The 24,552-nt window shown below is 44.3% G+C and overlaps 3 protein-coding genes across 9 annotated transcripts; 1 reads left to right on the top strand and 2 right to left on the bottom strand.

The window, feature by feature from the left end:
• Positions 1-933: 933 nt before the first annotated feature.
• On the bottom strand, positions 934-13,262 carry LOC139373044 (protein SON-like). Of its 4 annotated transcripts, none has more exons than XR_011627528.1 (14): positions 13,074-13,262; positions 11,692-11,759; positions 11,393-11,557; positions 9,404-11,005; positions 8,842-9,260; positions 8,515-8,649; positions 7,533-7,838; positions 6,349-6,459; positions 6,150-6,266; positions 3,173-3,264; positions 2,391-2,538; positions 2,173-2,238; positions 1,913-2,028; positions 934-1,782 (listed from the first exon to the last, which is right to left on the bottom strand). XR_011627528.1 is itself a non-coding variant. In XM_071113064.1 (14 exons), the coding sequence occupies exons 5-14, from the start codon at positions 10,377-10,379 to the stop codon at positions 1,600-1,602; spliced, it is 2,577 nt and encodes an 858-aa protein (XP_070969165.1). In that variant the 5' UTR covers positions 10,380-10,507; positions 10,762-11,005; positions 11,393-11,557; positions 11,692-11,759; positions 13,074-13,195; the 3' UTR covers positions 934-1,599. The 4 variants fall into 4 exon arrangements, 3 of the variants coding, with proteins under 3 accessions (XP_070969165.1, XP_070969163.1, XP_070969164.1); XM_071113064.1 differs by lacking the exon at positions 3,173-3,264 and having other exon boundaries at positions 9,404-10,507; positions 10,762-11,005; positions 13,074-13,195; XM_071113062.1 differs by lacking the exon at positions 3,173-3,264.
• A 416-nt stretch (positions 13,263-13,678) lies between these two features.
• LOC139373042 (uncharacterized) lies at positions 13,679-18,729 on the bottom strand. 2 transcript variants are annotated; one of them, XM_071113056.1, is made up of 12 exons: positions 18,301-18,729; positions 17,858-17,895; positions 17,167-17,370; positions 16,663-16,797; positions 16,392-16,580; positions 16,141-16,296; positions 15,853-15,999; positions 15,067-15,201; positions 14,858-14,976; positions 14,637-14,771; positions 14,403-14,514; positions 13,679-14,036 (listed from the first exon to the last, which is right to left on the bottom strand). In XM_071113056.1, the coding sequence occupies exons 2-12, from the start codon at positions 17,892-17,894 to the stop codon at positions 13,963-13,965; spliced, it is 1,443 nt and encodes a 480-aa protein (XP_070969157.1). In that variant the 5' UTR covers position 17,895; positions 18,301-18,729; the 3' UTR covers positions 13,679-13,962. The 2 variants fall into 2 exon arrangements, with proteins under 2 accessions (XP_070969157.1, XP_070969158.1); XM_071113057.1 differs by having other exon boundaries at positions 18,036-18,306.
• Positions 17,690-24,552, top strand: LOC139373043 (adrenodoxin, mitochondrial-like). Of its 3 annotated transcripts, XM_071113059.1 has the most exons (5): positions 19,033-19,310; positions 20,258-20,382; positions 20,516-20,645; positions 21,215-21,341; positions 22,393-22,436. In XM_071113059.1, the coding sequence occupies exons 1-4, from the start codon at positions 19,132-19,134 to the stop codon at positions 21,321-21,323; spliced, it is 543 nt and encodes a 180-aa protein (XP_070969160.1). In that variant the 5' UTR covers positions 19,033-19,131; the 3' UTR covers positions 21,324-21,341; positions 22,393-22,436. The 3 variants fall into 3 exon arrangements, with proteins under 3 accessions (XP_070969162.1, XP_070969161.1, XP_070969160.1); XM_071113061.1 differs by lacking the exon at positions 19,033-19,310 and adding an exon at positions 17,690-17,946 and having other exon boundaries at positions 21,215-22,862; XM_071113060.1 differs by having other exon boundaries at positions 18,782-19,310; positions 21,215-24,552.

The following is a 24,552-nucleotide window of genomic DNA, read 5'->3' as shown; positions in this document are numbered from 1 at the left end:
CATGGTGGTGGCAGCATCATGCTGTGGGGATGTTTTTCAGCGGCAGGGACTGGGAGACTCGTCAGGATCGAGGGAAAGATGAACGGTGCAAAGTACAGAGAGATCCTTGATGAAAACCTGCTCCAGAGCGCTCAGGACCTCAAACTAGGGCCAAGGTTCACCTTCCAACAAGACAACGACCCTAAGCACACAGCCAAGACATCGCAGACGTGGCTTCGGGACAAGTCTCAATGTCCTTCAGTGGCCCAGCCAGAGCCCGGACTTGAACCCGATCGAACATCTCTGTTGAGACCTGAATATAGCTGTGCAGCGACGCTCCCCATCCAACCTGACAGAGCTTGAGAGGATCTGCAGAGAAGAATGGGAGAAACTCCCCAAATACAGGTATGCCAAGCTTTTTGCTTTGTCATTATGGGGTATTGTGTGTAGATTGATAAGGGGAAGAAAAACAAATGAATCCATTTTAGAACAAGGTATATGTGAATAGTCGGAAAATGCTACATTATCTTAGCCACATTAGAGCGACAGCCTCTATGCATTTGTCCTCTGCGATGCTGGATCAACCACTCATCTGAGCTGCCAGTGAGAAGTCAGATCGTTTGATGATGTCTGCACTGCTACGTCCGCTGAATGCTTTGGAGGTTGTGTATTGGAATGTGGGATTGGACTCAAGGCCTCAGATGAACCCTTCTATGCTCTGTCCATATATAGTATTAATATCTCTCCCTGCACCAGGAAATATGTTTATTGCTACAAGTGCCGGAATGATGACGAGGGCGGAGAGACCGTCTTCAAATACTGAACTGCAGCGTTTGAAAACACAGTATTGGATGTACAATAAACGTGTTGTGAGCGCATGGCAAATAAACATTGAAAAGACACGTTCTCGTCTGTATAAACAACAAAATGAGAAAATGTACTTTACGCACACAGTCAAAGGATTGTATCATTTAATTAATCAGATAAAAACATTTATATTTTTGTATTCCCGACCATAACCCACATCGCGTTCAGCTAACCCGTTACATTTGTTTTTATACAGACATTGTAAATAACGCTACCAACCTAGACAGTAGTAAATTAATCTGTCCAAAATGAGACAGAACTATCAAGTGTGAATCACTTTGAAAATGAATGTTCCAAATGGGTAACATTTGATATTGACGATTTGGTCACGAGGAGAATAGTGGGGTTTTTCAAATTCTCCCAAAATGCATTAACACTATGAACTGCTTCTTGAAAACGTCATTTGAGCTTCAACACATAAAATAAACATTCAAATTAGGATTAAAAAAACGGAGTTACGGAACCGTTTTAAAATATCAGTAAGTTTATTTTGCTTACAGAGTAACACGATCTCCTAGTGTTGACCATTCATTAGGCAGCAGATACGGCTCTTCTGAATGCTTGTGGTGTGTAGGCCCAAAACATAGAATAAGACTTGATAGAACGGACATTCCAATACAAATCATCGTTCCCTGGTGGGTGACTTCAAATTCTATATGTCCTTGTCAGCCAGAAGGGTCTGCGACTCAAGTCATTTTTTCTCCTGTGTGTGCGAGCGCTGTATCTCAGTCTGAGTGTGTTTCACTGTGTGTGTTAGACGTTGGAGGAGAACAGTGGGCCAGTGGTAGCAGTGGTGAACACAGGTCCTGTATAAAGCCCGGTGTCCCCTGCCACCTCTCCCATGGCCTGCAGAGCCACTGTAGCAGCCATGGCTTTGGCATGCTTCTTATTGGGACTGGCTGACGCAGGCTGGAAGTCTTGACCATTTACCACCACCTGGGGTACAGAGAGAGAGGAGGAAAGAGGAGAAGGAGAGAGGAAGAGGTTATAACACAAACCATCTGACAAAGTCATCCATAAACTAACAAACAAACACATTCAAACACACAGGCTTATGTATCCACACCTTGAAAAGGAAGTTCTTGCGGTGGTCTGGGCCACTGTGGGTCACCATAACAAACTCTGGAGGAATCCACTTCTTCTTGTTACACATCTCCATCAGAGCAGACACTGGGTGCTTACCTGAGGGGGCAGACATTCAATATATTCATTAAATCAATTCAATTCTAATTGACTGATTCTATAGCACTTTTTTTTATTTTTTAAAAACGAAATATTGGTAAATTGAGCGAGAGTTAAAATCCTGTGTGTGTGTGTTGTACTCACCCAGTAGATCCTTCATCACAACCATACCGCCCGACTTCTGAGTCTTCTCTCCCTCAGCCACCAGACCTACGGTCAGATTATACCCACATTATTAATCATCAATCACACATTATTAAGTATCATCAATAACACACATTATTAAGCATCATCAATAGCCTTCTGGAATAATACCGAGGTGCATAACGCTTTGGTGGAAAGCATGGGTCACTTCTTTTCACCTTTGCGGTCGGTCTTGAAGTCGATGATGATTGGCTCGACGGTGCCCTCGCGGTGTCGCCCTAGCCCCTCCCCTGTCCGCCATCCCATCTTTCTCATGAGAAACTCCCCTACTCCTCCCGACACCGGGGCTGCTCGCAAGAACTGGTCCTACAGAGAGAAAGAGAGAGAGAGCGGCAGGAGAGAAGGGAGGGAGAGGAGAATAACAGAAGAGAACCATGGAGTGAGGAGGAAGAGAAGAGGGAGAGAGAGAGAGTGAAGAGGGAGGGGAGAGGAAGAGGCAGAGGCGAAAGCAGATAATTAGTTTCCACCTTGAAAACATCTCAACCACCTCATCCACTCACTCTGTCTCTCATCCAGTCACACCACTGTCACAGTCAGACTTGAGTTAGAGACTACCTTCAGGACAAATCACATGCCTCTGGATAACAGTTAACGGTGAGTGTGTGTATGTTCCTCTGTCTGTAGTAAATCTCTTCCCCTATGTGAAATACTAAAAATAACTATCTGTGGTGGCAGCTTTTGAAAAACGTGCGTTTGAGAGAACCTTTCTAGAGAAACTTCAAAACACATTAATAAGAGTACAGATGAAATGAAATAAATATTCTGTGGTGAAACTCAAGACACAGCCGAGAGACTTATTTCTTCACACATTATACCACATGTAGGTAAATAAGAGGGCGCTGTGCCTTGACACCTCATTTCTTTCTGTCTCACACACATCTTCTCTCTCACACACACGGTTACACAAGATGTATAGTAAGGCGCTGTGTGGTGTACGTACCTAGCCCCTCATCACCGGCCCAGCATCAAACAGGAAATGAGAGGGGGGCCTGACTGTGGCCATGGCAACAAGGACAGCTACAAGGACTGACCCTGAAACAAGTGTCCAATACACAGAGAGGTGAAAGTTCACAGGTCACCCCTGTGAACCCACACCTCTCTCCCTCTGCTCCAATCCAGACCCCTCTTATCGACCCCCTTCCTCAAGCTGCCCCAAGGACTGGGAGGAAGTTGCCCCTAGACACCTAGGTCAGCTTGGAGTTAGGATTTGCGGAAGGGACGCTGATCCTAGATTGGTGACTAGGAGCAACTTCTGACCGCAGCCTCCCCCAGGGCAAGGGAAAGAGCACAGGCATGTCCATGGACACCTGTAACTAGCCTAGGTCCCTCAGAACAGAGTTCTCCCTCAGGCAGTGGTCTCCAATTGAGATCCTGGAGCTAGTGTGCAGGTTTTTGTTATAGCCCTAACCTATACGACTCTACGACTCTATACTCTCAGCCTGGACTAGGGTTGGAGACCACTGACTGGTCTAAAACTAGACCCTGCTCATCTACTGGGAAACAGAATGCACCAGGACTGGTTTCTAGGGGCACCCAACAACCACACAAACATCACAGTCCAGCTGCTGTAATGCTAGCGTGCTGTAAATCAATGTTAGCTGCTGTAATGCTAGTGTGCTGTAAATCAATGTTAGCTGCTGTAATGCTAGTGTGCTGTAAATCAATGTCAGCTGCTGTAATGCTAGTGTGCTGTAAATCAATGTCAGCTGCTGTAATGCTAGCGTGCTGTAAATCAATGTTAGCTGCTGTAATGCTAGCGTGCTGTAAATCAATGTCAGCTGCTGTAATGCTAGTGTGCTGTAAATCAATGTCAGCTGCTGTAATGCTAGCGTGCTGTAAATCAATGTCAGCTGCTGTAATGCTAGTGTGCTGTAAATCAATGTCAGCTACTGTAATGCTAGCGTGCTGTAAATCAATGTCAGCTGCTGTAATGCTAGTGTGCTGTAAATCAATGTCAGCTGCTGTAATGCTAGCGTGCTGTAAATCAATGTCAGCTGCTGTAATGCTAGTGTGCTGTAAATCAATGTCAGCTGCTGTAATGCTAGCGTGCTGTAAATCAATGTCAGCTGCTGTAATGCTAGTGTGCTGTAAATCAATGTCAGCTGCTGTAATGCTAGTGTGCTGTAAATCAATGTCAGCTGCTGTAATGCTAGTGTGCTGTAAATCAATGTCAGCTACTGTAATGCTAGCGTGCTGTAAATCAATGTTAGCTGCTGTAATGCTAGCAAAATGCATGTCACCAACATTAGTATGATCAATGCACTCTCATCCCTATATCATGTCTCTGAACATGTCCACCACATATGTCCATGGCATCTGCCCATAGCATCTGCATGTGAAGGATGTGTCATATTAAATGAAGAATGAACTCAGCAGATCCATCACTCTCTCTATAGCAAAATGATGTGACAATGTGTAACCTATCCTGAGAGAGAGATTCCTCAGGATGTGTCGTTTAAAACAGTAGCCCCCTGTCTCTGTGTGTTTGCAGAGTTCAGGGAGGCTTGGGGTAGTTACACCCACTGGCTTCAAACAGCCCACTATAGAAACACTACAGGGTAGGAGAGTTCAGACGGGGTCCACAGACAGAGAACAAACGACTATGGTTATCTCCGGGCCTGATGACATTCTGTGTGACTGGGTGTGGGGGAGTGATAGGGAGACACCGCATTAGGGAGACAGCGTGACGGTAGAGACTATAGTAACCGGTCTTGGGGTGCATCTGAATAGTCTAAAGTCACTTCCTCACCTACCGTCCCCAATAACATCTGACCTAATCTGAAAAGGCAGGATAGGTGAAAGAATAGTGCTTTTCCCTTTCCCCTGTTCTGACAGTGTGAATCCAAGGAAAGAGACGAGGAAGCATCTTTAGACTACTGAGACGGACCCATAATCTCTGCCTTGCCCTGGGGTGCTAGAGGACAAGGGGGGGGTTCTTGGGTCTGCAGACTTACTTCCAGCTCTCCTCTTCCTCCCCTCCCTCCCTCTTTCATTCTCCAAGTCCCTATTCCGACTCCGAGGGGGACTCTATTTAGTGCACAGACCAGAGCACCACTAGTAGCCGGGTGTCAGACCAGAGCACCACTAGTAGCCGGGTGTCAGACCAGCGCACCACTAGTAGCCGGGTGTCAGACCAGAGCACCACTAGTAGCCGGGTGTCAGACCAGAGCACCACTAGTAGACGGGTGTCAGACCAGCGCACCACTAGTAGACGGGTGTCAGTACTGCATTTGCACCTGCTTTGGTAAGAATGTCACATGTAAGGAATCTGCATTGCTACCCTTAACATGGTGTACCCACTTCACAGGAAATGTAATTAGACAGAATGTGTGTGTGTGTGTGTGTTGTGGGGGAGGGGTGGGGGGTGATTGAAGTGCAGGGAGATTTTTGTTCATGTCTGTATGTCAGATTAAAGATTAAAGTCCGGGTTCATCATGTTACCACTGTTACAAACTGCAGTGCAAATATCAGGCAACATAAACAAGAGGCTTCCTTTACCGCCAGAGCATATTTTTCTGACGCAGACAGAAACACACAATACAGACAGATGCTCACTCACACACACACCAGTAAACTATGTGCGTTAGCACTGACAAGGGTGGCCATAGTAGCAGTGAACCCCACGTTTCGGGGCCCTTAAAACTGACCTGGATTCCACTGAGTAACAGTGGAACTACTCCATTCTAACCCAGTTTGTTCTACATCAACAGAACATTTGTTAAACTTTATACAGTATATGTCTCTGGCACTATGCGTACAGCCATTCAGTTATTTGACTAGGGCTGGGTGGTGATTAGGGAGCAGGCTGAGGAAGGCGTGTGAAGTGGGTACACCAGTGGGCATGGGCGATGCAGACACCTATAGGGTAGTGGGGTGGTATGTTTGGGGTGGGGAGCAGGTAAGACAGTGGACGGTACCTTTTTAATCCAGGCCTGTGGTCCGCTGTTGGACAGCTCCTCTGAGCTGAGCACCGTTGCTCCAGTAGAACCTGTAAACAGACCAGGGATGGTGTTGGACTGGGCCCATGCATCCACCTAACAGAGAGGAAGGTTTAGTGTGTGAGAAAGGAGGTGGAAAGAGTGTGTACATTATGCTTCACAGCGCCCTGTTATTTACCTGTTCCTGAGCACGGCTGAGCATGCAGATGGCACTGACGTCGTGCGGGTTCTCGGCCAGACGCTTCTGGGCCTTCATCCTCTCACCAACTGCCTGGGTGATGTCTACAGGCTAGAGGGGGAGACACAGGAGTCAGCACCACACACACACACACACACCCCAGTCATTCACACAAAAACACAATAGTACACACACACACCAGTGAACAGCCAATAAAACAAATAAGGAAAATCCATTCACCATACAAGAAGGAAATCTAGACTTATTATTATTCCATGAGACCTAGATCAGTTGTTATATGAAACTACTTACATCTATGTAGTCGTCAGTATTTTTATTTTTATTTTTTAGAGTCGTCAGTATTAGTACAGTTGTACACCCCCCAAAAATAAAACGCAACCTGTGGAATTTCAGCCAGCTTTGTTTAATAACAGTTGCATCAAATACAAAATAAGCACAAATTAACAGCAAGGTCACGGATGACGTCACCTGATTTCACATTGGTCTGCCCATCTGACGATTGATGACTAATCGATAACTCAATTCTAAACCACTTGTCATCGCCTGGAAGTCAGATTATTAAATGGTATTGCTCTGAGATTTGAGAGGTCAAATAATGCCCTTGAGTGTACATTCAATTTGCAATTGGTGGGGGAGGAGGGTCAGTGTTTACATGCCGGCCTCAGAAACAGCTATTCCAGCTAAACCCAGTCAATGCTGCTATAGGGTCAGATGAGGAGCACAGGTATGGCATTCTAACTAAACTCACCATACCATCTAAACCAGTGGTTCCCATATATTTTTCATCCTGCTGGGCATGACAACCCACCTAAGGCTTTTGGACTTTTCTACCTTCAAATCAACCACACCAATGTTTCTAGCTACTGTGTGTAACCATAGAACCTGGTCTCAAACTACGTCCCAATAGAAATCAGCAGTGACCTACCATTTCAGAAACCACTGATCCAAACCACTAAATGTGGTAAAACACTGGGTTAAAACTAAAATCCAAAAATAAATCATATCTTTAACGCGTATGACTTCGAAATGCATAATATCTCAACTCACATCATCTCCCTCCTCCCTCTTTCACTACAACTCCCTTAAAAGCCCCCCCCCCCCCCCCCCCCTCATCTGTCTGAGTGTCACCTTACCCCCTCCTCCCCCTCCCCTCCGTATCCCACCTGTAGCGGCGGCTCCGGGAATACACTATCACTCTCCTTGACGACCGCCGGCTCCTCTGTTGCCATGGAAACCACAGACAAAGGCGCATCCCCAGGCGAAGTTTCCTTGGCAGCCGTTGCCAATGCCTTGGTCGCCGCCACCTTGGCCTTTTCCACCTTCTTGTCGACGGTCACCCACTCTCCGTAAGCCCCTCCCCCGTCGCCCTCCTTCTTCCTGTGCTGGGAGCCCGACGACACGGGGAACTCCTTGGCGAACGCCGCCTCGCTCCGAACCGCCAACGCCGGCGATGGACGCACGGATGCGTTCTGAGAGAGGAGGAGGGGGCAGCACAGGAGTAGGAGGGGCGGGGGGAGGGGGGGGGGATTACTGTTAAAAAAATGGGAGGAAAAAAATATAAAAAGACAAAGGAGGTGTGTTTCAACAAGGGGAATGGTTGAAGAGGAATGGCTGGTTATCATAGCAGTTATTGGGCCCAGTCTCAATCAGGGAGATTTATCTCCAGTGCACTTCAACCAGCAAACTTCACTCACATGACTGAGGTCTCCTTGGGATGGAAGTTTGTGGGAAAATGCAAAAGAGTATAAATCTACCTGGTTTGGTTCTGGGCCCAAGGAGGCTTGCTGTCTGCTTTGCCCATCGCTTATGTTGGCTCAATAGGAAAACATTTTACAACATAACATACTGGTTATGTGGCAGCAATAGAAACAGCTCTTAACATCAGCCCAGGGCAAAACAGACAGCATACTGCAGTTCACTTCAACCATTCACCCAGTTGGGCACATTTCTTCAGTCCCACATAGTATCTAAACAGTAACTAGTATTTAACTATGTTCAAACAGTAACTATGTTCTGAAAATTACATCAGTTCAAACTGCCAATACATTTTTTATTAATAAGGAAATGTTTAAGCTCAGAATATACTGTATATTCATGAAAGACATGTCGATGCTGTGTGTGTGTGTGTGTGTTCCATGTTCTTACATTGAGGCTGAAGGAGATGCCCTTGACCTCCCTCAGGGCAGCTCGTCCAAACGGTTTGCCGTCGTCCTCGTCGTCAGATATACGGGGTTCAGCGAGGGCCAGCTCCCCTCCCTTCTCCACAATCTTCTTACACTTCTACAGAAACACACAGGACACAGCTAGAGGGTCAGTGTTTCCATTTCCACATACAATTTCATGTCTAAGATCTGTGTTTTATTATGAAAAAGGTGCAGGACTACATTTTGCACCAGGACAAATGCTTAGTAAATGTTCTCCAAAGCATGTTATTACATGATTATCATCATCATGACATTGAAGAGCACTTACGTCAGTGAACTCCTTGATGCTGATGCTGTTTGCCTGCTTGGCCACCTTCCTCTTTACATCCTCGATGGTGGCCATGTTGGGCTGGGGGGGACCTGGCGGGGGCTTGTTGGTGATGCTGGGGAGCGGGGCCATCTGGTGCATGGAGGCCATAGATCCCATACTGGCCAGGGCAGCAGTCATTGTGGCAGCTGTCATGCTAGCCATAGCTGCATTCATGGTCATGCTCATAGGCATGTTCATAGACATGTTCATGGGCATGTTCATATTCATGGGCATGGAGAAGGACATGGGGTTGTTGGGGCTGGGTAAAGGCAGCTGGAGGACAGCTTTGGGTCGCAGGCTCTCTGGGATGGGTATCCCGGCCTTGGCACACATGGCGGCTGCATTAGCCTTAGCAATCTCCAGTAACTGGTCTTTATCTGTGAGGAGGGATGAGGAACACATCACAAAATTGCATTGAGACTTACTGTACACCGGTGTGTTGTCAAGTTACCATTGGGGAAAATAAAGTTATTCAATTCAAATACATTGATCATTCAAAAGAATGTAATGACATGCTTACCCAGCTCTGTGAGTCGTGGCGGGCTTTTGCTGGTGTCGCGGTTGTTGCGTGCCGGAGACCTCTTCTTGCGGAGGATAAGGACTGGGGAGTGGCTTGGCTCACGCTTCCAGCGGTCCCTCTGGCTCAGCTGGTGGCTGCCGAATGCACCCCTACCCCTCCGCCGCGAACCAGAGCGTGACCTCGATCTCTTTGACCTCCGAGCAGGAGACCGTGACTTGGACCGTTTCCTTTTCGGCGACCTAGACTTTGAGCGCTTGTTCCGTGTTCTGGATTTTGACCGTGATTTCTTCTTTCTCGTCCCGGACTTTGAGCGAGACTTCTTCCTCCGAGACGGAGTCCTGGACTTCCTCTTGCGGCTTGGCGACGAGGATCTTGATTTCCTTTTCCTCCCTGGAGACTTGGATCTGGACCTCCTCTTCTTGGAGGACTTTGCATCAGAGCGTTTCTTCTGATCAGGAGACTTTGACCTTGACTTTTTCCTTTTTGAAGGAGACCTGGACTTTGAAGATTCTCCTTCCTTCTCTGTTGTCTCTGCCTCTCCAGATGTTGGCTGTGGTTTAGGTTGAGGTGAGGCAGGCAGCTCTTCACCCTGAGGTGTCAACTTGTCCCCTCCATCAGCATCCGTTTTGGGGGGTAAGGAATCTACAGAGCCATCCAAGGTGTCTGAAGTAACAAGTCCATCCGATTCCCCTGGCTCACCAGTTGGCTGGCTGTTGAGGTTCAGATCAGATGCTGACGTTGACTGGTGGTCAGTGGAGGCCTCATGCTGCTCACCTGAAGGCACCTCGGGAGGAATAGGGCACTTCTGTGGAGACATCAGACATTCAGAGGGCTGGGAGGAAACGGCTGGCTCTCCCTTACTGTTGTCCCCTAAGAAGGGTATCGGCTTCCACCCTCCTCCAGTGGGGGCGGCCATATTGACGACACCCTCAATGCTGCTTTCGGAAGCTAGGGCTGGCGGATCGATTGGAACCATTACGTTTTCATCTTTCACAGCGGACTCATCTTTAGCCAGGGCCGCAGAGGGATCCTTCTCGGCTGATTGGCTGTCTCTTGAGGCAGACCTGGATTTTGATTTGTCGTTTCTGGACGGAGAGGGAGATCCTGAAATCATCTCTCGGTGTCTCGACTGAGATCTCATCTTAGATTTTGATCGCCTTCTGGATCTCGATCTAGACCGTCTGTCTTTCTTCAAGATCACGAGGGACCTTGACCGGGTTCTCCTGCCTCTCCTGGCAGACCCAGACCTTCTAGAATGTGACCCGGACCTCCGGTGCCGTGATCTGGAACGTGTGTGTCCGCCATGTCTTCTACCGGACCTCGATCTGGATCTCCCTCTCCTGTCCCTGGATCTGGACTTGCGCTTGCCTGAACGAGACCGTGAGCATCTGGAGGAGGACTTTTCCGGACACTTCTCCTCTAGTTTTGGGATGATATCAGGCAGATCCTGAGGTTTGCTCTCCTTGTTCCCAGGCTGAGGCTTCGACTCGGACTCCGACCCAGATGAGCTGTTGGACTTGTCACCATCTTTCTTCTGCTTTTTTTTCTTCTTCTTCCCAGAATGCCGTTTATGCCGCTTGGATCTCCCGTCATCCTCTTCCCCTGTGGAATTAATTACAATATTTTAGAAATGAATCATCATGACATTTGATTCAATGGTGCAATATGTAGAAATTGACATTACCTGGTTGCCAAAAATTCTGTTTGTGACAAAAAGCTACATTTTGTGTAGAGAATCACTGTACCATCTAGCTAAACTGCTGTGAAATATATTTTCAATAACCAAAAACGTGAAATGACAAACAGATCTACCATCAAACTTGCGTTCAATGAGAATGGCAGATCTAGAATTCACATTTCAATGTGAATTGCGTCGTGCACAAAGCTACACAATGGACCTTTAAGTAGTCTGCTGATTATTAACATCAAACTGAAAAGGTCCACCACTGCTGTTATGCATATGCTTAGTAGTATCTTGAGACTATTTACCAGTCTTTGCCTTGTCTCCATCAGAGTCTGCTGCTGATTCTGAGCCGCTCTCTTTCTCTTCCTTACGTTTCTTCTTTTTGCTTTTGTGTTTCTTGTGTTTCTTGTGTTTCTTATGTTTCTTTTGTGGGACAGCACCCTCTTCCTTATTGGCTACACCATCTTTATCTGCATAAATAATACAGTACATTACAATTTAATTTGAAATAGATGCTTTCACCTGATCAAAACTGTAGTATCTGTGCAAATAAAGGAAAGGAGGTGAGAGAATAAATATCACTTTGGACTATTGAGTTACTGACCTTGTGTGTTGTTGATCCCATCTGCTCCTTCTGCAGTTTTACCATTGGGATGGCCTTCATCTGTCAGACTTAGAGAGAATGCAGGTATGAAATGACACCTGTACTTGAACTTACAGTAGGTTCCCTCACTTTCTTATCAACAGGGGTCTTGGTTTTTAACAACATGACACTGGACACAAGGAATGGACAATATCTATAAGTGTGCATGAGCTTGAATGGTTAACGTAGTCTACATAATAACGGACAGGGCTTGTAAGTAAGCATTCCACTGTAAGGTGAAACCTGTTGTATTCGGTGCATGTGACAAATAAAAATAAAATGTGATTTGACATGCGAGGTAGGGGTGGGTATAATTTGTGGAACGTTCCAACAGGAATCTGTTCTAGAAACTTCGTAAATAACAAGTTTGCCAACAACAACGCATACAAAGTTGTTTAGCGGCAGAATAAGATACCGGGTAGGGAGTGGGCTATTTCATAAAGTGTGTCACTCAACACGTTCATTCCGAAAAATGTCAGTCTTCACTCTGTTAGCCTATGGACAAACATTAAGAATAAGCTACGTGGTGTGTCGATGCCTATTCGGCAGCTAGTTAGCTAGGTGAATTGATCGTACTTTGTTTGAGTTGTTTGTTGGCAACCTTGTACTTTACGAGGTTTTTGGAACAGATTCCTGTTGCAACGTTCCACAAATTATACCCACCCTGCGAAGTGGCTACTGTTAGTGAAGACGCTGTTCATGTTTGAGTGCGTACTGTCTGTCTTTGCCTCTGTCTGTTATAAACTGTCGGTGTAGTGAGGTGGCCACTGTTAGTTATTTAGCGTTAACCTCAAATTAGAACGTGATTGTGTAACGTGAAATCTCAAAGACATAACTAAGTCCCCGGCATTGCTTTTGACATAGTTAGCTAAATTAAAAATCCGGATAATCTAAAATGTGTGTGTGTAAATGATGTGTATTGCCTTTGCACACTGTGACTCTGTCAAACCAACGTTTTGGGGGAGTTCTAGCAAAGAGTTCGCGTCCTGGTATACTGCTAACGTTGGCTTGTTAGCAATCCACATTTAGCATGATTAGCTAGCTAGGAAGGTGCGTAGTGCTTACAAGCCCTGTACCTGGTGTCACGTTAGTTACCTGGTTTGCTTGAACCCAATAACCACAGTATAATAACCTTTGCAAGAACCAACCCAGGAGACTACCGTGTTATTAGTCAGGTAGTTAGCTAGCTAAATACGTTGTAGCAACTGCCTGCCTTGCACTTTGTACTGCCGGACACGCAAGCTAGCTAACCTTGTAGGCCAACACAGAAAATTATACATTTCTCAAATTGCCCGAACAAACCATTCATGCAAGTAATGTAGGCTGTATAAAAACATATTTACATGATATCTTGACTCTCATCTTCAATTTCTTTTATCTTATTTACTACGAAATCGCGAAAAATTTGCTCGATGTTGGCCGCCATGTCTTTGGTAACCCCTCAATGTTTTCCGCGGCGTCCGTTCAGCGCATGTGCAGCATCATAGACCGACACAGCACGTTAGTTGCAACCCACCTCACATCGACAGACTGAAAACGCTGTTCATGTTTGGGTGCGTACTGTCTGTCTTTGCATCTGTCTGTTATAAACTGTCGGTGTAGTGAAGCACTTCGTTTATCTATTGGTCTCACTTTTGTAGTTTTCCTCAAGCTAATTGTTTTCCCGAAGTCTTTTTGTTGATATAGGCAGGCAGTAGATAGTCTAGCCTATTTTATTATTTATGACTACCTGCCATACAGGAGTGTCTCATTCATAAACCTGGATTATACGGCTTGGATCAATTGGTTCCAGTTAATTTCATTATACAGTATATACTATTCAAACACTATTCAGACAGTTGGAGTAGGGGAAGACTTTGGACCTGTTGCTGAAGCATCATTGAAACAGCTTCAGGCAGAACACATCTCCAGCTGTTTTAATTTCAATGAACACAAGAGACACACCATGTAAAATGCTCAGTTTTTATTTTAAGAAGGGAGGACATACTACTTAATACAAACAGGATGCAGATGTTTTATGGTTCACATGATTACTGCATGGAAACAGAATGTGTAGAATGGATATATTTTTTAAAAATCCATGTGTTATTTAAGTCACTCAAGATGGTGACAGAATAGAACACTTCAATAGAACACTTCATGTTGCAACTTGCCATCAAGTGACAAGTCCCTTTCATAGTGAATTGTAATGTCCATTCTACTTATTCTAATTCTACAGTTAGTGCAGGCCTCTTATGCTGCCATGGGGAAGGAGCAGATGGAAGCTCTCTTCAGTTCACAGTCCACTGCTGTCCACCAGCTCTCATCTGGGAGAGGGAACAAATGACAATGTTGTTAAATGGACCACTCATATACCATATAATCAAATTTTAAGGATCTAACTTTGATTGTGTGTAATAGACCTGTTGATTAAAACAGTATCAGAATGTTATGGTCATGAAAGAACATACATCTTATAATACAACATGCTCTCATAACCAAAACCAAGTTCATCTGGGTCCTTCCCAGACTTATAGATGATTTATAGCCTTATTTATCAACAGTCTCAAAGATAGCATTTCACAATATAACCTGTTATTGATAGCACGGTGACTTAGAAAATATTATGTTGTTAATACTTCAAAGGTTGTCAATATAGATATCAAATACTTTTTAAAATGTATAAGTCTCACCAATTCTGAACATCTCCAGACAAGCCTGCTTGTCTGTCTGTGTGTCTGGGTGACCGGGCATCCAATCACTGTAGCCCCAGGGGGACCCATCGGTCCACTCTGACTGCTTATCCTGCAGGGGTCACAACACACACACACACACACACATACACACCATTAAAACTCTTGGAAAATGGCTTGGTTACTATTAGACATTCTGATTGAACAAGAGTGAGGGGGTGATGGAATACTGACCTTCACGACTCCACCCAGCCAGGTGAGGACAGGACTCTTGGTGGCCCTGATCACCATGGAGACCAGGCGGGAGTGCAGGTCGCCGTTGGTTACGGAGGCCAGGTGTCCGTGAGGGGAGAGAATGCTGCAGGAGGACTGGACGCACACACACACACACAAATATTAGGAGAGCTGTTTGTTTCAGAGAAACGTGAATATGACTGACTAGGTGTATATTTCACCTTTGCCTCACTGAAGGTCATTAGTGTGGGGTTGAACTGATAGCAGTGGCCATCGATGACCTCACCAACACACTCTTTCTCTGAGTGAGTCTCAGCCTTAGCACTCACCAGCCTGTCATCTACAGGGAGAAGGAGAGCAAGCATACTCCCTCAGTACACAAACACACACAAACTGTACACACACATACTGTACACAAAAACACTCTCACCCTGAGGTGTCAGTTTCATGCTTCTCTCCATCTCTCCAACAGGCCTGATGATGCGTCCGCTCCTAATGTCCATCAGAGTTTTCTGGGAGTTCTCTGTTCCCTGTCTGAACTCATCCACAGAGGAAGGAGTGTACACTGGAGAGAGAGAAATAGAATTTAGCCTGAGTGTACAAAACATTATGAACACCTTACCATGAAATAAACTGACCAGATGAATCCAGGTGAAATCTATGATCCCTTTTTGATGCCCTTTGTTAAATCCACTTCAATCAGCTTAGATGAAGAGGAGGAGACGGGTTAAAGACGGATTTTTAAGTCTTGAGACAATTTAGACATGGGTTGTGCATGTGTGCCATTCAGAGTGTGAATGGGCACGGCAAAATATTTAAGTGCCTTTGAACTGGGTATGGTAGTATGTGCCAGGCGCACCAGTTTATGTCAAGAACTGCAATGCTGCTGGGTTTTTCACGCTCAACAGTTTCCTGTGTGTATCAACAATGGTCCACCACCCAAAGGAAATCCAGCCAACTTGACACAACTGTGGGAAGCATTGGAGTCAACATTGGCCAGGATCCCTGTGGGATGCTTTTAACACCTTGTAGAGTCCATGTCCCAACGAATTGAGGCTGTACTGAGGACAAAAGGGGGGGTGCAACTCAATATTAGGAAGGTGTTCTTAATGTTTTGTACACACAGTGTAAATAACCCTAAATACTTCTTCCAATAGTTATTTCCTTTTTTAGAGATTACAATTTCAGAAAAATGTAACATTTCAAAGCCCTGTACCTGGTGCCACTCTTCTGTCCATCTCACTGACGTGTTCCTTGACTAGGCCGGTGTTCAGGTCCATGATGAAGCGTCTGGAGGGCTCTGTTCCCTGTCTACGTTCCTCTACTGGGATGCTCTGGACCTCAGCCTCAACCAGCCTCACATCTACAGTGAGAAGGAGAGGGCCACTGAATAAGCAATTCAAGTGGACAGGCTTTTAGATATGGATACGAATATCTCTATATATATATCTATATATATATATATATATTTAGTGTATAGCAAAAATAAAAACATCTGTTGTACTTTGGAATCTGTCACTCTCATCCTGAAGTATCTGTTTCATGCTTCTCTCCATCTCTCCAACAGGCCTGGTGATGCGTCCGCTCCTGATGTCCACTAGAGTCTTCTGGGAGTTCTTGGTCCCCTGTCTGTACTCATCCACAGAGGAAGGAGTGTACACTGGAGAGGAGCAGGGGAGAAAGACAATATATAAAACCCCAAGTCTAAAAAATAAATAAAATTTCTGGATAATGTAACATTTCAAAGCCCTGTACCTGGTGCCACTCTCCTGTCCATCTCACTGATGTGTTCCTTGACGAGGCCGGTGTTCAGGTCCATGAGGAAGCGTCTGGAGGGCTCTGTTCCCTGTCTGCGCTCCTCCACTGGGACGCTCCAGGGCAAAACATCAGCCCTCACCCATCCTCCCACTCTCCTCTGGACTGGGACTGGGACCTCCATAGGCTCTGGATAGGAAATACATGGGTTAAGTGCTCAAGAACATTTTAGTATATTCTCTCTCTATTACAAATACACACACTCTCTCACCCTGAGGAGTCATTATCATGCTTCTCTCCATCTCTCCGACAGGTTTGATGATGCGTCCGCTCCTGATGTCCACCAGAGTCTTCTGGGAGTTCTCGGTTCCCTGTCTGAACTCATCCACAGAGGGAGGAACGTACACTGGAGAGAGAGAGAGAAATATACAGACACAATATCTGTTACACTGTTTTCATCCATATCAGTTACACTGTTTTCACCCATATCAGTTACACTGTTTTCACCCATATCTTTAACACCGTTTTCACCCATATCTTTAACACCGTTTTCACCCATATCTTTAACACTGTTTTCACCCATATCAGTTACACTGTTTTCACCCATATCTTCAACACTGTTTTCACCCATATCAGTTACACTGTTTTCAGCAAGCCTTAGCTTACAAAGCTAATGTCTGTAGGACTGCTAGAAAACCTGTGCTTACTGAGTCCAGGGGAGAAAGACAATATATAAAACCCAAAATGTAAAAAATAACATTTCAATGCCCTGTACCTTGTGCCACTCTCCTGTCCATCTCGTTGATATGTTCCTTGACGAGGCCGGTGTTCAGGTCCATGAGGAAGCGTCTGGAGGGCTCTGTTCCCTGTCTGCGCTCCTCCACTGGGACGCTCCGGGGCAGAACCAGGACCTTGCGATCCTGAAGCCTACCTCTAGGGGATGCCACTACATGATCCCTCAGTGGGACAGCATGTAAACCTGGGGGGACACAACATACAATCAGTAAATATTATCATCTAGAGCAAAGGTGGGGGAGGCATGGTCAGATTCATACATACACACACTTGCAAAAATTAACATACTGATGCACATACACACATGCACACAGGCACACACACCCTACATGCATGCATGCCAGCCCACAAACACACTGCCCTTGAACTTTGACCTTGTTATCTATTTTGATCAGATAAGAACATGCATAGAGAATGAAGCGCTGCCCTATTGGTACAATTATTAACCACTGTGCCAGAAAAATAGTCTATAATGATAAGAATTTATTGTAACAAAGTTCACAAGAGCAAAATCAATGTCAAGAATAAGTCCAACGTTACAGTCCATTGATATAGTGAAATGTAGTCATTTTGCGTAAGCAGCCTATACTGTAATATTTCAGTTATTCTCAATTTGAGGAATCTCGTCTGTCAAAAAAAAAAAGAAACATTCAAAACTTTCAGATTCTTACTTGACAAAGCCAGCAGCAACAACGTAAACGTCAACATCCTGTGAACAAAACAAGAAGCAAAGAAGATAAAAAATGTATGACTCAGACAGGTAATCTCACCTGAAGGTTGTAGGGTGAATCCATCTGTGCTAGTGCTCTGTGACTGTTCTCAATCTAAAAGTCTCGCTGTCTCTCTTACCTTTTAGTCCAAGTGCTCAGTTCCTGTCCAGTTTACCAGTGCCTTAGCCTCTCCCTTCACTTCGATACTGTTTCGACCTTAGTGTCTATTTAACATTGGGTTCTAAGTACGTGAGCAGCTAGCCTACATTGACTGTGTGTGTCTGTGTCAAATACGTTTTCCTTTTATAAATAATATATATACTGTCTATATACCATTTAGCCGACGCTCAGTCTGTGTATCTTTGTGTGTGTGTATTGAGTGTGCGTAGTTGTATTTCACTTACCTGTATGGTGAACAGGTGGAGGTCTGGAGACTCAGAAAGTGATTTGAGGAAAGGAAAGACTCACTGGTCAATAAGTATTCAGCAGCAGCAATAAAGATGATAAGGGGCGTATACTCTCTGATATTAACGCAAACAGTTCAAATGGAATCCCAAGTTCAAGAACATTGGGAAACAGCAGCAATCCCATAAAAAAAAGGAAAAGGAGACTTGTGGTAGTTCATTCTTCCCATAATGAGTTTTGAGTAATAATTTCCCTTTCAGCTCATATACAGATATTGAGGATAAGAGTACTTTTCAAGACCACAGTAGACAACTTAAAACTAGTTTTCAAAATCATCATGCACCATGCGCTAACATGTGGATACATTATGGAATACATTATATAATACATTTGAATACATGAAAACTATTCACTGCTCCGAAAAAGACCCCAAGAAAATGATTGTGATTGGTCACGTAAGGTCACGTGAGAGTGCATGTCAGAATTTGTTCCAGGAAGTTATTTTGAGATCTTTAAATAAAAAAGTAAAACCTTGCGCTTTGCCTTTGAAATAGTCCAGAGGCTAAGCTTATTTAATTGAAACGAATTAGATATATTTCAGGTTTTATTTCCAAAGTGATCGTGTAGCAGTATGGCCTCCATATAGCAGTAGCTAAGATGTTATGCAATAAACGTGAGCAGCGGTGTCTGCTGGTTACGCAAAGGGCTAGATATAGCCATTTTAGCATGAAGTTAGCTTGTTTTGTCAGTACTGTATAGCGGTCTCATACAAAGCGAAATCGGACTCTTCCCCGCCGTTTAAGCTAGATTTTGAACGTCATCTCCAAGCAATGGCTCTGATGACATCGGCAAGAAGACTATTTCATGTTTCGTTCCGAGAAAATTCTCTACGACGAGCAGAAGCACTTATTTCAGCAACAAACACAACTTCGGGGAATTTATCATTGGCCGGTCAACGAATGGCCTGTATTCGTGTAAGGGATTTTAGCACCAACACACAACCTCTTAGGTAAGGAATCGTGTCATCTATCATTTCCCCAAACGTACTTAATTTGCTGGCTATAAAGGTATCCACACTTTGTTAGGATAGTTGCTAGTTAGTCATATTGGTTACCTTAACTAGTTCATGTTAGGAAGAATGCTAACGTTAACAAACTTGTTAGTATCGCATAAAATACGCCAATAACTGAAGGCTAACTTCAGCAGAAAGGCTTGTTGCGTAATCATTGTGTCAGTACTCGATGCATTTGATCGAACCAAATAGGTAGTTATCATTTCTTAGACGTGTGTGTTTAATCATAACTTCCAAACTTGCAGCAGTGTGACGAAAAGGTCAGTCAGTCACTCCATAACCACTTCTGGTTGAAAATGATGAGCAAAGGTTAAGCATCTGTCTTGCCACCTACTTCCTTAGTAACACACCGTTCTATTTAATCAATGTATTAACCATGACACACTGCCTGTAACCTTATGTACATCTCATCATTTGAAAATCATGTGGAAATCAATTCATTTGCAAACTGTCACCATTGTACAGCTAGGTACAACTGACTGATCATTCTGGCAGATAAGCGCCATCAAACCAGGGCTTTGTTCAGGATCTCTAAACCGTTGTTGGACTAGGACATTGCTGGATTGCTTGTGGGACTAGTTACTCACTGTAGAGTATGAAACGACTGTAGAAATATTGTTCAACACTTCCTGGTATAGATGTCAAAGCTAAAGCCATTGGATCTGTGTGCAGAAACCCGAAACCAATACACCTTCAAAAACAGCCTGTACATTCGCAACTGAAGTCCTGAGAGGGTGTTAGTCTATGGGAGTTCCCCATTTCCCACATACAATGCAAAGTCCTTGAGCATCTGTAAAGTGTTATGTTAATCCAATGTATTCCCAATCCCCAGCATGACCACAGCTACTGTCTGTTTCTGCACCCTTGTGTCTGTTCCTGTGCAGAGCTGACAATAAGGTGACGGTCCACTTCACCAATCGAGATGGAGAGAAGATCTCTGTCAAAGGCTCTCCTGGAGACTCTCTCCTAGATGTCATTATCGACCAGGACCTCGATTTTGATGGGTTCGGTGCGTTGGGTTACGTTAATGTGGTTGTGAATTAATACGGTTGTTTATTGTAGGTTTCGCCTGCTCTCTCACTCTATGGGATGTTTTGATCTCTCTGTCTGTCTCTCTGTGTATTTCTCTGTCTGTCTGGCAGGTGCATGTGAGGGGACACTGGCCTGTTCTACCTGTCACCTGATCTTTGAGGAAGATGTGTATAATAAACTGGGCCCCATTACTGACGAGGAGATGGATATGCTGGACCTGGCCTATGGACTCACAGACACGTAAGACACACACACACACACACACACGAATTGGAGGCCCATTGATTGGACGCACAAGTGAAATGACACACACACACACACACACACTGCCACCAGTGTAACCAGAGTGTTATGCTGTTCAGCATAACAATGCTGTTATGCTGTTCAGCATTGCTTTATAATGAGATTAGGAGGTAATCATTGTGAGGAACAAGAACAGAGGGATAAACACACAGTGGCACACGCTTGCCTTGTACTGTTGCTAGCCTGATTTCCAACCAATCGGAAGGGGATTTGAGTTCTGTGTTGCTGTTGCTGGTTTAGGCAGAGCAAGAGGAGAAGGGTGACAGTCACGACCTCACTAATCATATTAGCTGAGTGTTGACTGAACCCCTTGTGACACTGGCCCACTTCACTTCTGTTGTCCCAAACGTTACCCCCACAAATCTTGAATAAGATTACCTCCTCACTCTCCAACTTCAATTATCCAATTATTTCAAGTGGATCCATTTTGGTTAGGTCATAGCTTTATGACATTTTTAAATATGTTTGTCGTAATCCCCCCCCCCCCCCCCCTCTCTTTCTGCCAGGTCCCGCCTGGGTTGCCAGATCTGCCTGACCAGGTCCCTGGAAGGCATGACAGCGAGGGTGCCTGAGAGTGTGGCAGACATCCGACAGAGTGGAGACGGGTCCTCATAATGGCAATCCCAGACCAGAGTAATAGTTGTACTGAAATTTGCCCAAATCAATGCTTTATTTCAACACTAGCATGACCAAATAATGCCCAATTCTAAGTGGTATGCTGTTATAAATGTCAAAATGGAAGACTGAATGGAAGACTGAAGAATGAGTCCCCATCATAGTTTTACATTCACTTTATACAGGGAACAATGGGGAAAGTTGGCAAATAATTCCTCTGTGGCAAGCAGGTTCTGGAGAATAGAAGAAAGTTTAGATTGAAGTCTCCAATCAGCCCCCCTCGTCCTTAACGGTTGTGAAGTAGTATATACTGAACAGAAATATTAATGCAACAATCTCAAAGATTTTACAGTTAGTTGATATGAGGAAATCTGTCAATTGAAATAAATAAATTAGGTCCTAATCTATGGATTTCACATGACTGGGAATACAGATATGCGTCTGTTAGTTATAGATATTTTAATAGAAATGGGCCTCGGCATCTCATTACGGTGCTCCTGTGCATTCAAATTGCCATCGATAAAATGCAGTTGTGTTTGTGGCTTATGCCTGCCCATACCATAACCCCACTGCCACCATGGGGCACTGTGTTCACAATGTTGACATCAGCAAACCGCCATACACATGGTCTGAGGTTGTGAGGCCGGTTGGACATTCTGCCCAATTCTCTAAAATAACGTTGGAGGCAGCTTATGTTAAAGAAATGAACATTCTATTATCTGGCAACAGCTCTGATGGACCTTCCTGCAATCAGCCTGCCAATTGCAAACTCCTTCAAACTTGAGACATCTGTGACATTGTGTTGTGATGAAACTTGAACATTTTAGTGACCTTTTATTGTCCCCAGCACAAGGTGCACCTGTGTAATGATCATGCTGTTTAATCAGCTTCTTGATATGCCACACCTGTCAGGTGGATAGATTATCTTGGCTATGGAGAAATGTATGCACACAATATGAAAGAAATAAGCTTTTTGTGTATATGGAACATTTCTGGGATCTTTTCTTTCAGCTTATGAAACATGGGGCCAATATTTTACATGTTGCATTTCTATTTTTGTTCTGTGTAGATGTTCTCCAGTGAATGTAAGGGGTTATGATCACTTTCATAGTCCACTACCTCCCTGGTGAGTACTTAGAAATAACACATTCAAGTAGTTGTTTTTTGTGCTATTATCAATTACCAATACACGTTACCAATTGTACTGAATTCTTTAAAATAAGTGCAGCTTGTCACCATGTAGTTTCTGAGTAAATACCAGCTGAAACAGGATTGTAAAGTCACCCATCCAGACTTCAGAATGACACCCATTAATCTGGCCAGAGGCGAGACTGGTTAGGATGCCTTATCTTGTCATTTTTATGGCCACCCTAGCCTTTGTTTTATCAAGTTGTGTGCCCTTACTGTCTTTAGTGTTGTCCTACCACTCGTGTAACCAAATTTTAATTTCATATTCCACATGATTGTAAATAGCACTCATCTGTGTATAGTCAGAGCAATTCTGTATTAAAATTGACTTTCTAATTAGTCTGATTTTTCTCTGTCTGTCCCATGTCCTGTTGTTGGCTCTGAAGAGAAACCACCCTCAAGGGAATATACCATTATACTAACATTATGTATTGCACAACCATAGAAAATGGATCCTCCAACATGTTCTTTAACGAGAAAATGACACACAGCAGGAAGGGGTATTACTTCAGTCCTTCAAATGCTTAACTCTTAATGTATACTGAAAAAATATAAACGCAACATGCAACAATTTAAAAGATTTTACTGAGTTCATATGAGGAAATCTGTCGATTTAAATAAATTAGGCCCTAATCTATGGATTTCACATGACTGGGAATACAGATATGCATCTGTTGCTCACAGATACTTTTGAAATGGGCCTCGAGATCTCATTACGTTGTTTCTGTGCATTCAAATTGCTGTCGATTTAAAATGCAATTGTGTTTGTTGTCTGTAGCTTATGCCTGCCCATACCATACCACTGCCACCATGGGGCACTCTATTCACAACGTTGACATCAGCAAACCCGCTCGCCCACATGACGCCATACACATGGTCTGCGGTTGTGAGGCCGGTTGGATGTTCTGCCAAATTTTTCTAAAACAACGTTGAAGGCAGCTTATGGTAGAGAAATTAACATTCTATTCTCTGGCAACTGCTCTGGTGGACATTCTGCAGTCAGCATGCCAATTGCATGCTCCCTCAAACTTTAGACTTCTGTGACGCGTGACAAAACCACTTTTTAGAGTGGCCTTGTATTGTCCCCAACACAAGGTACACCTGTGTAATGATCATGCTGTTTAATCAGCTTCTTGATATGCCACACCTGGCAGGTGGCTGGATTATCTTGGCAAAGGTGAAATGCTCACTAACAGATGTAAACCCATTTTTGAGAAATATTTTTGTACGTATATGAAAATGTCTGGGATCTTTTATTTAAGCTCATGAAACATGGGACCAACACTTTACATGTTGCATTTATATTTTTCTTCAGTGTAGTTACTTTGGGAAGAGTCTGTTTTCAAACAATAGAACCAGAATCTGTTGATTTCGAATGCCTGCCAATCTCTTTCCAAACAGGAACCACATACAATCTACATCCGGGTTGGGAAACTGGCAGCCCGTGGTCCCCCTTTTGTAGACAAATATATATTATATCATTTTGGGTGGGGACTCAAGTCAGGGGCTCAATTTACTGTTGGGAGTTATAATAGTGGAATACACAAGGTGCAATTTAGAACTGTGGTTGTGCATCAGTAGTTTTCCTCTTGTTAGGTCAGTCACTGACAGTCACCCTGATCTACATTTTGTAGATATTATTAGCTGGATCTATGTTGGAAGTTACTGCACCAAGCTAATTGGTTGGCAACATGGCAGAATTAATTAGATAAGTTCTTACATCAGTCATTCAGAACAGCTTGGCATCAAACTGGAATTCTGGAGTCCCCAGGGTGCACCAGCACTGCTGATTGAGGTGACAGTGGGTGATTGGCTGAACTTGAGTTCAGTGGGGTTTGGGTGTAATTGAGTTTGTTTTAAACTTCAAAAGACAGTTTCCCAGGTGCTACTGGACTGAGAGAACATTTCAAAGAAAACGAAACAACGGCACCATTAGTCCTACTTGCCAAGGTGGTTTGTTTTATTTTATGATCTGATTATCTTATGCATTACACATCAAACGAGTGTAGTAGCCAGTTTAATAAAGCAGCGGCGGCATCTG

This window comes from Oncorhynchus clarkii, chromosome 18 (genome assembly GCF_045791955.1).
Source record: "Oncorhynchus clarkii lewisi isolate Uvic-CL-2024 chromosome 18, UVic_Ocla_1.0, whole genome shotgun sequence".
Taxonomy (NCBI): domain Eukaryota; kingdom Metazoa; phylum Chordata; class Actinopteri; order Salmoniformes; family Salmonidae; genus Oncorhynchus; species Oncorhynchus clarkii.
This window is presented reverse-complemented; position numbering and strand designations above follow the sequence as displayed.

What these genes read in the sequence shown, in the direction of transcription:
- LOC139373043 (XM_071113060.1), top strand. Translation starts at nt 19,132, where the DNA reads ATGGCTCTGATGACATCGGCAAGAAGACTATTTCATGTTTCGTTCCGA. An exon ending in ACCAACACACAACCTCTTAG is followed by an intron (nt 19,311 to 20,257) that starts GTAAGGAATCGT and finishes GTTCCTGTGCAG; the next exon opens with AGCTGACAATAAGGTGACGG. An exon ending in GCCTATGGACTCACAGACAC is followed by an intron (nt 20,646 to 21,214) that starts GTAAGACACACA and finishes TCTTTCTGCCAG; the next exon opens with GTCCCGCCTGGGTTGCCAGA.
- LOC139373044 (XM_071113062.1), bottom strand. Translation starts at nt 13,156, where the DNA reads ATGGCGGCCAACATCGAGCAAATTTTTCGCGATTTCGTAGTAAATAAG. An exon ending in GATGAGAGTCAAGATATCAT is followed by an intron (nt 11,760 to 13,073) that starts GTAAATATGTTT and finishes ATTCTCTCTAAG; the next exon opens with TCTGACAGATGAAGGCCATC. An exon ending in TGGGATCAACAACACACAAG is followed by an intron (nt 11,558 to 11,691) that starts GTCAGTAACTCA and finishes TTATTTATGCAG; the next exon opens with ATAAAGATGGTGTAGCCAAT.
- LOC139373042 (XM_071113056.1), bottom strand. Translation starts at nt 17,894, where the DNA reads ATGTTGACGTTTACGTTGTTGCTGCTGGCTTTGTCAA. An exon ending in GGACAGGAGAGTGGCACAAG is followed by an intron (nt 16,798 to 17,166) that starts GTACAGGGCATT and finishes CTCTCTCTCCAG; the next exon opens with TGTACGTTCCTCCCTCTGTG. An exon ending in GGACAGGAGAGTGGCACCAG is followed by an intron (nt 16,297 to 16,391) that starts GTACAGGGCTTT and finishes GCTCCTCTCCAG; the next exon opens with TGTACACTCCTTCCTCTGTG.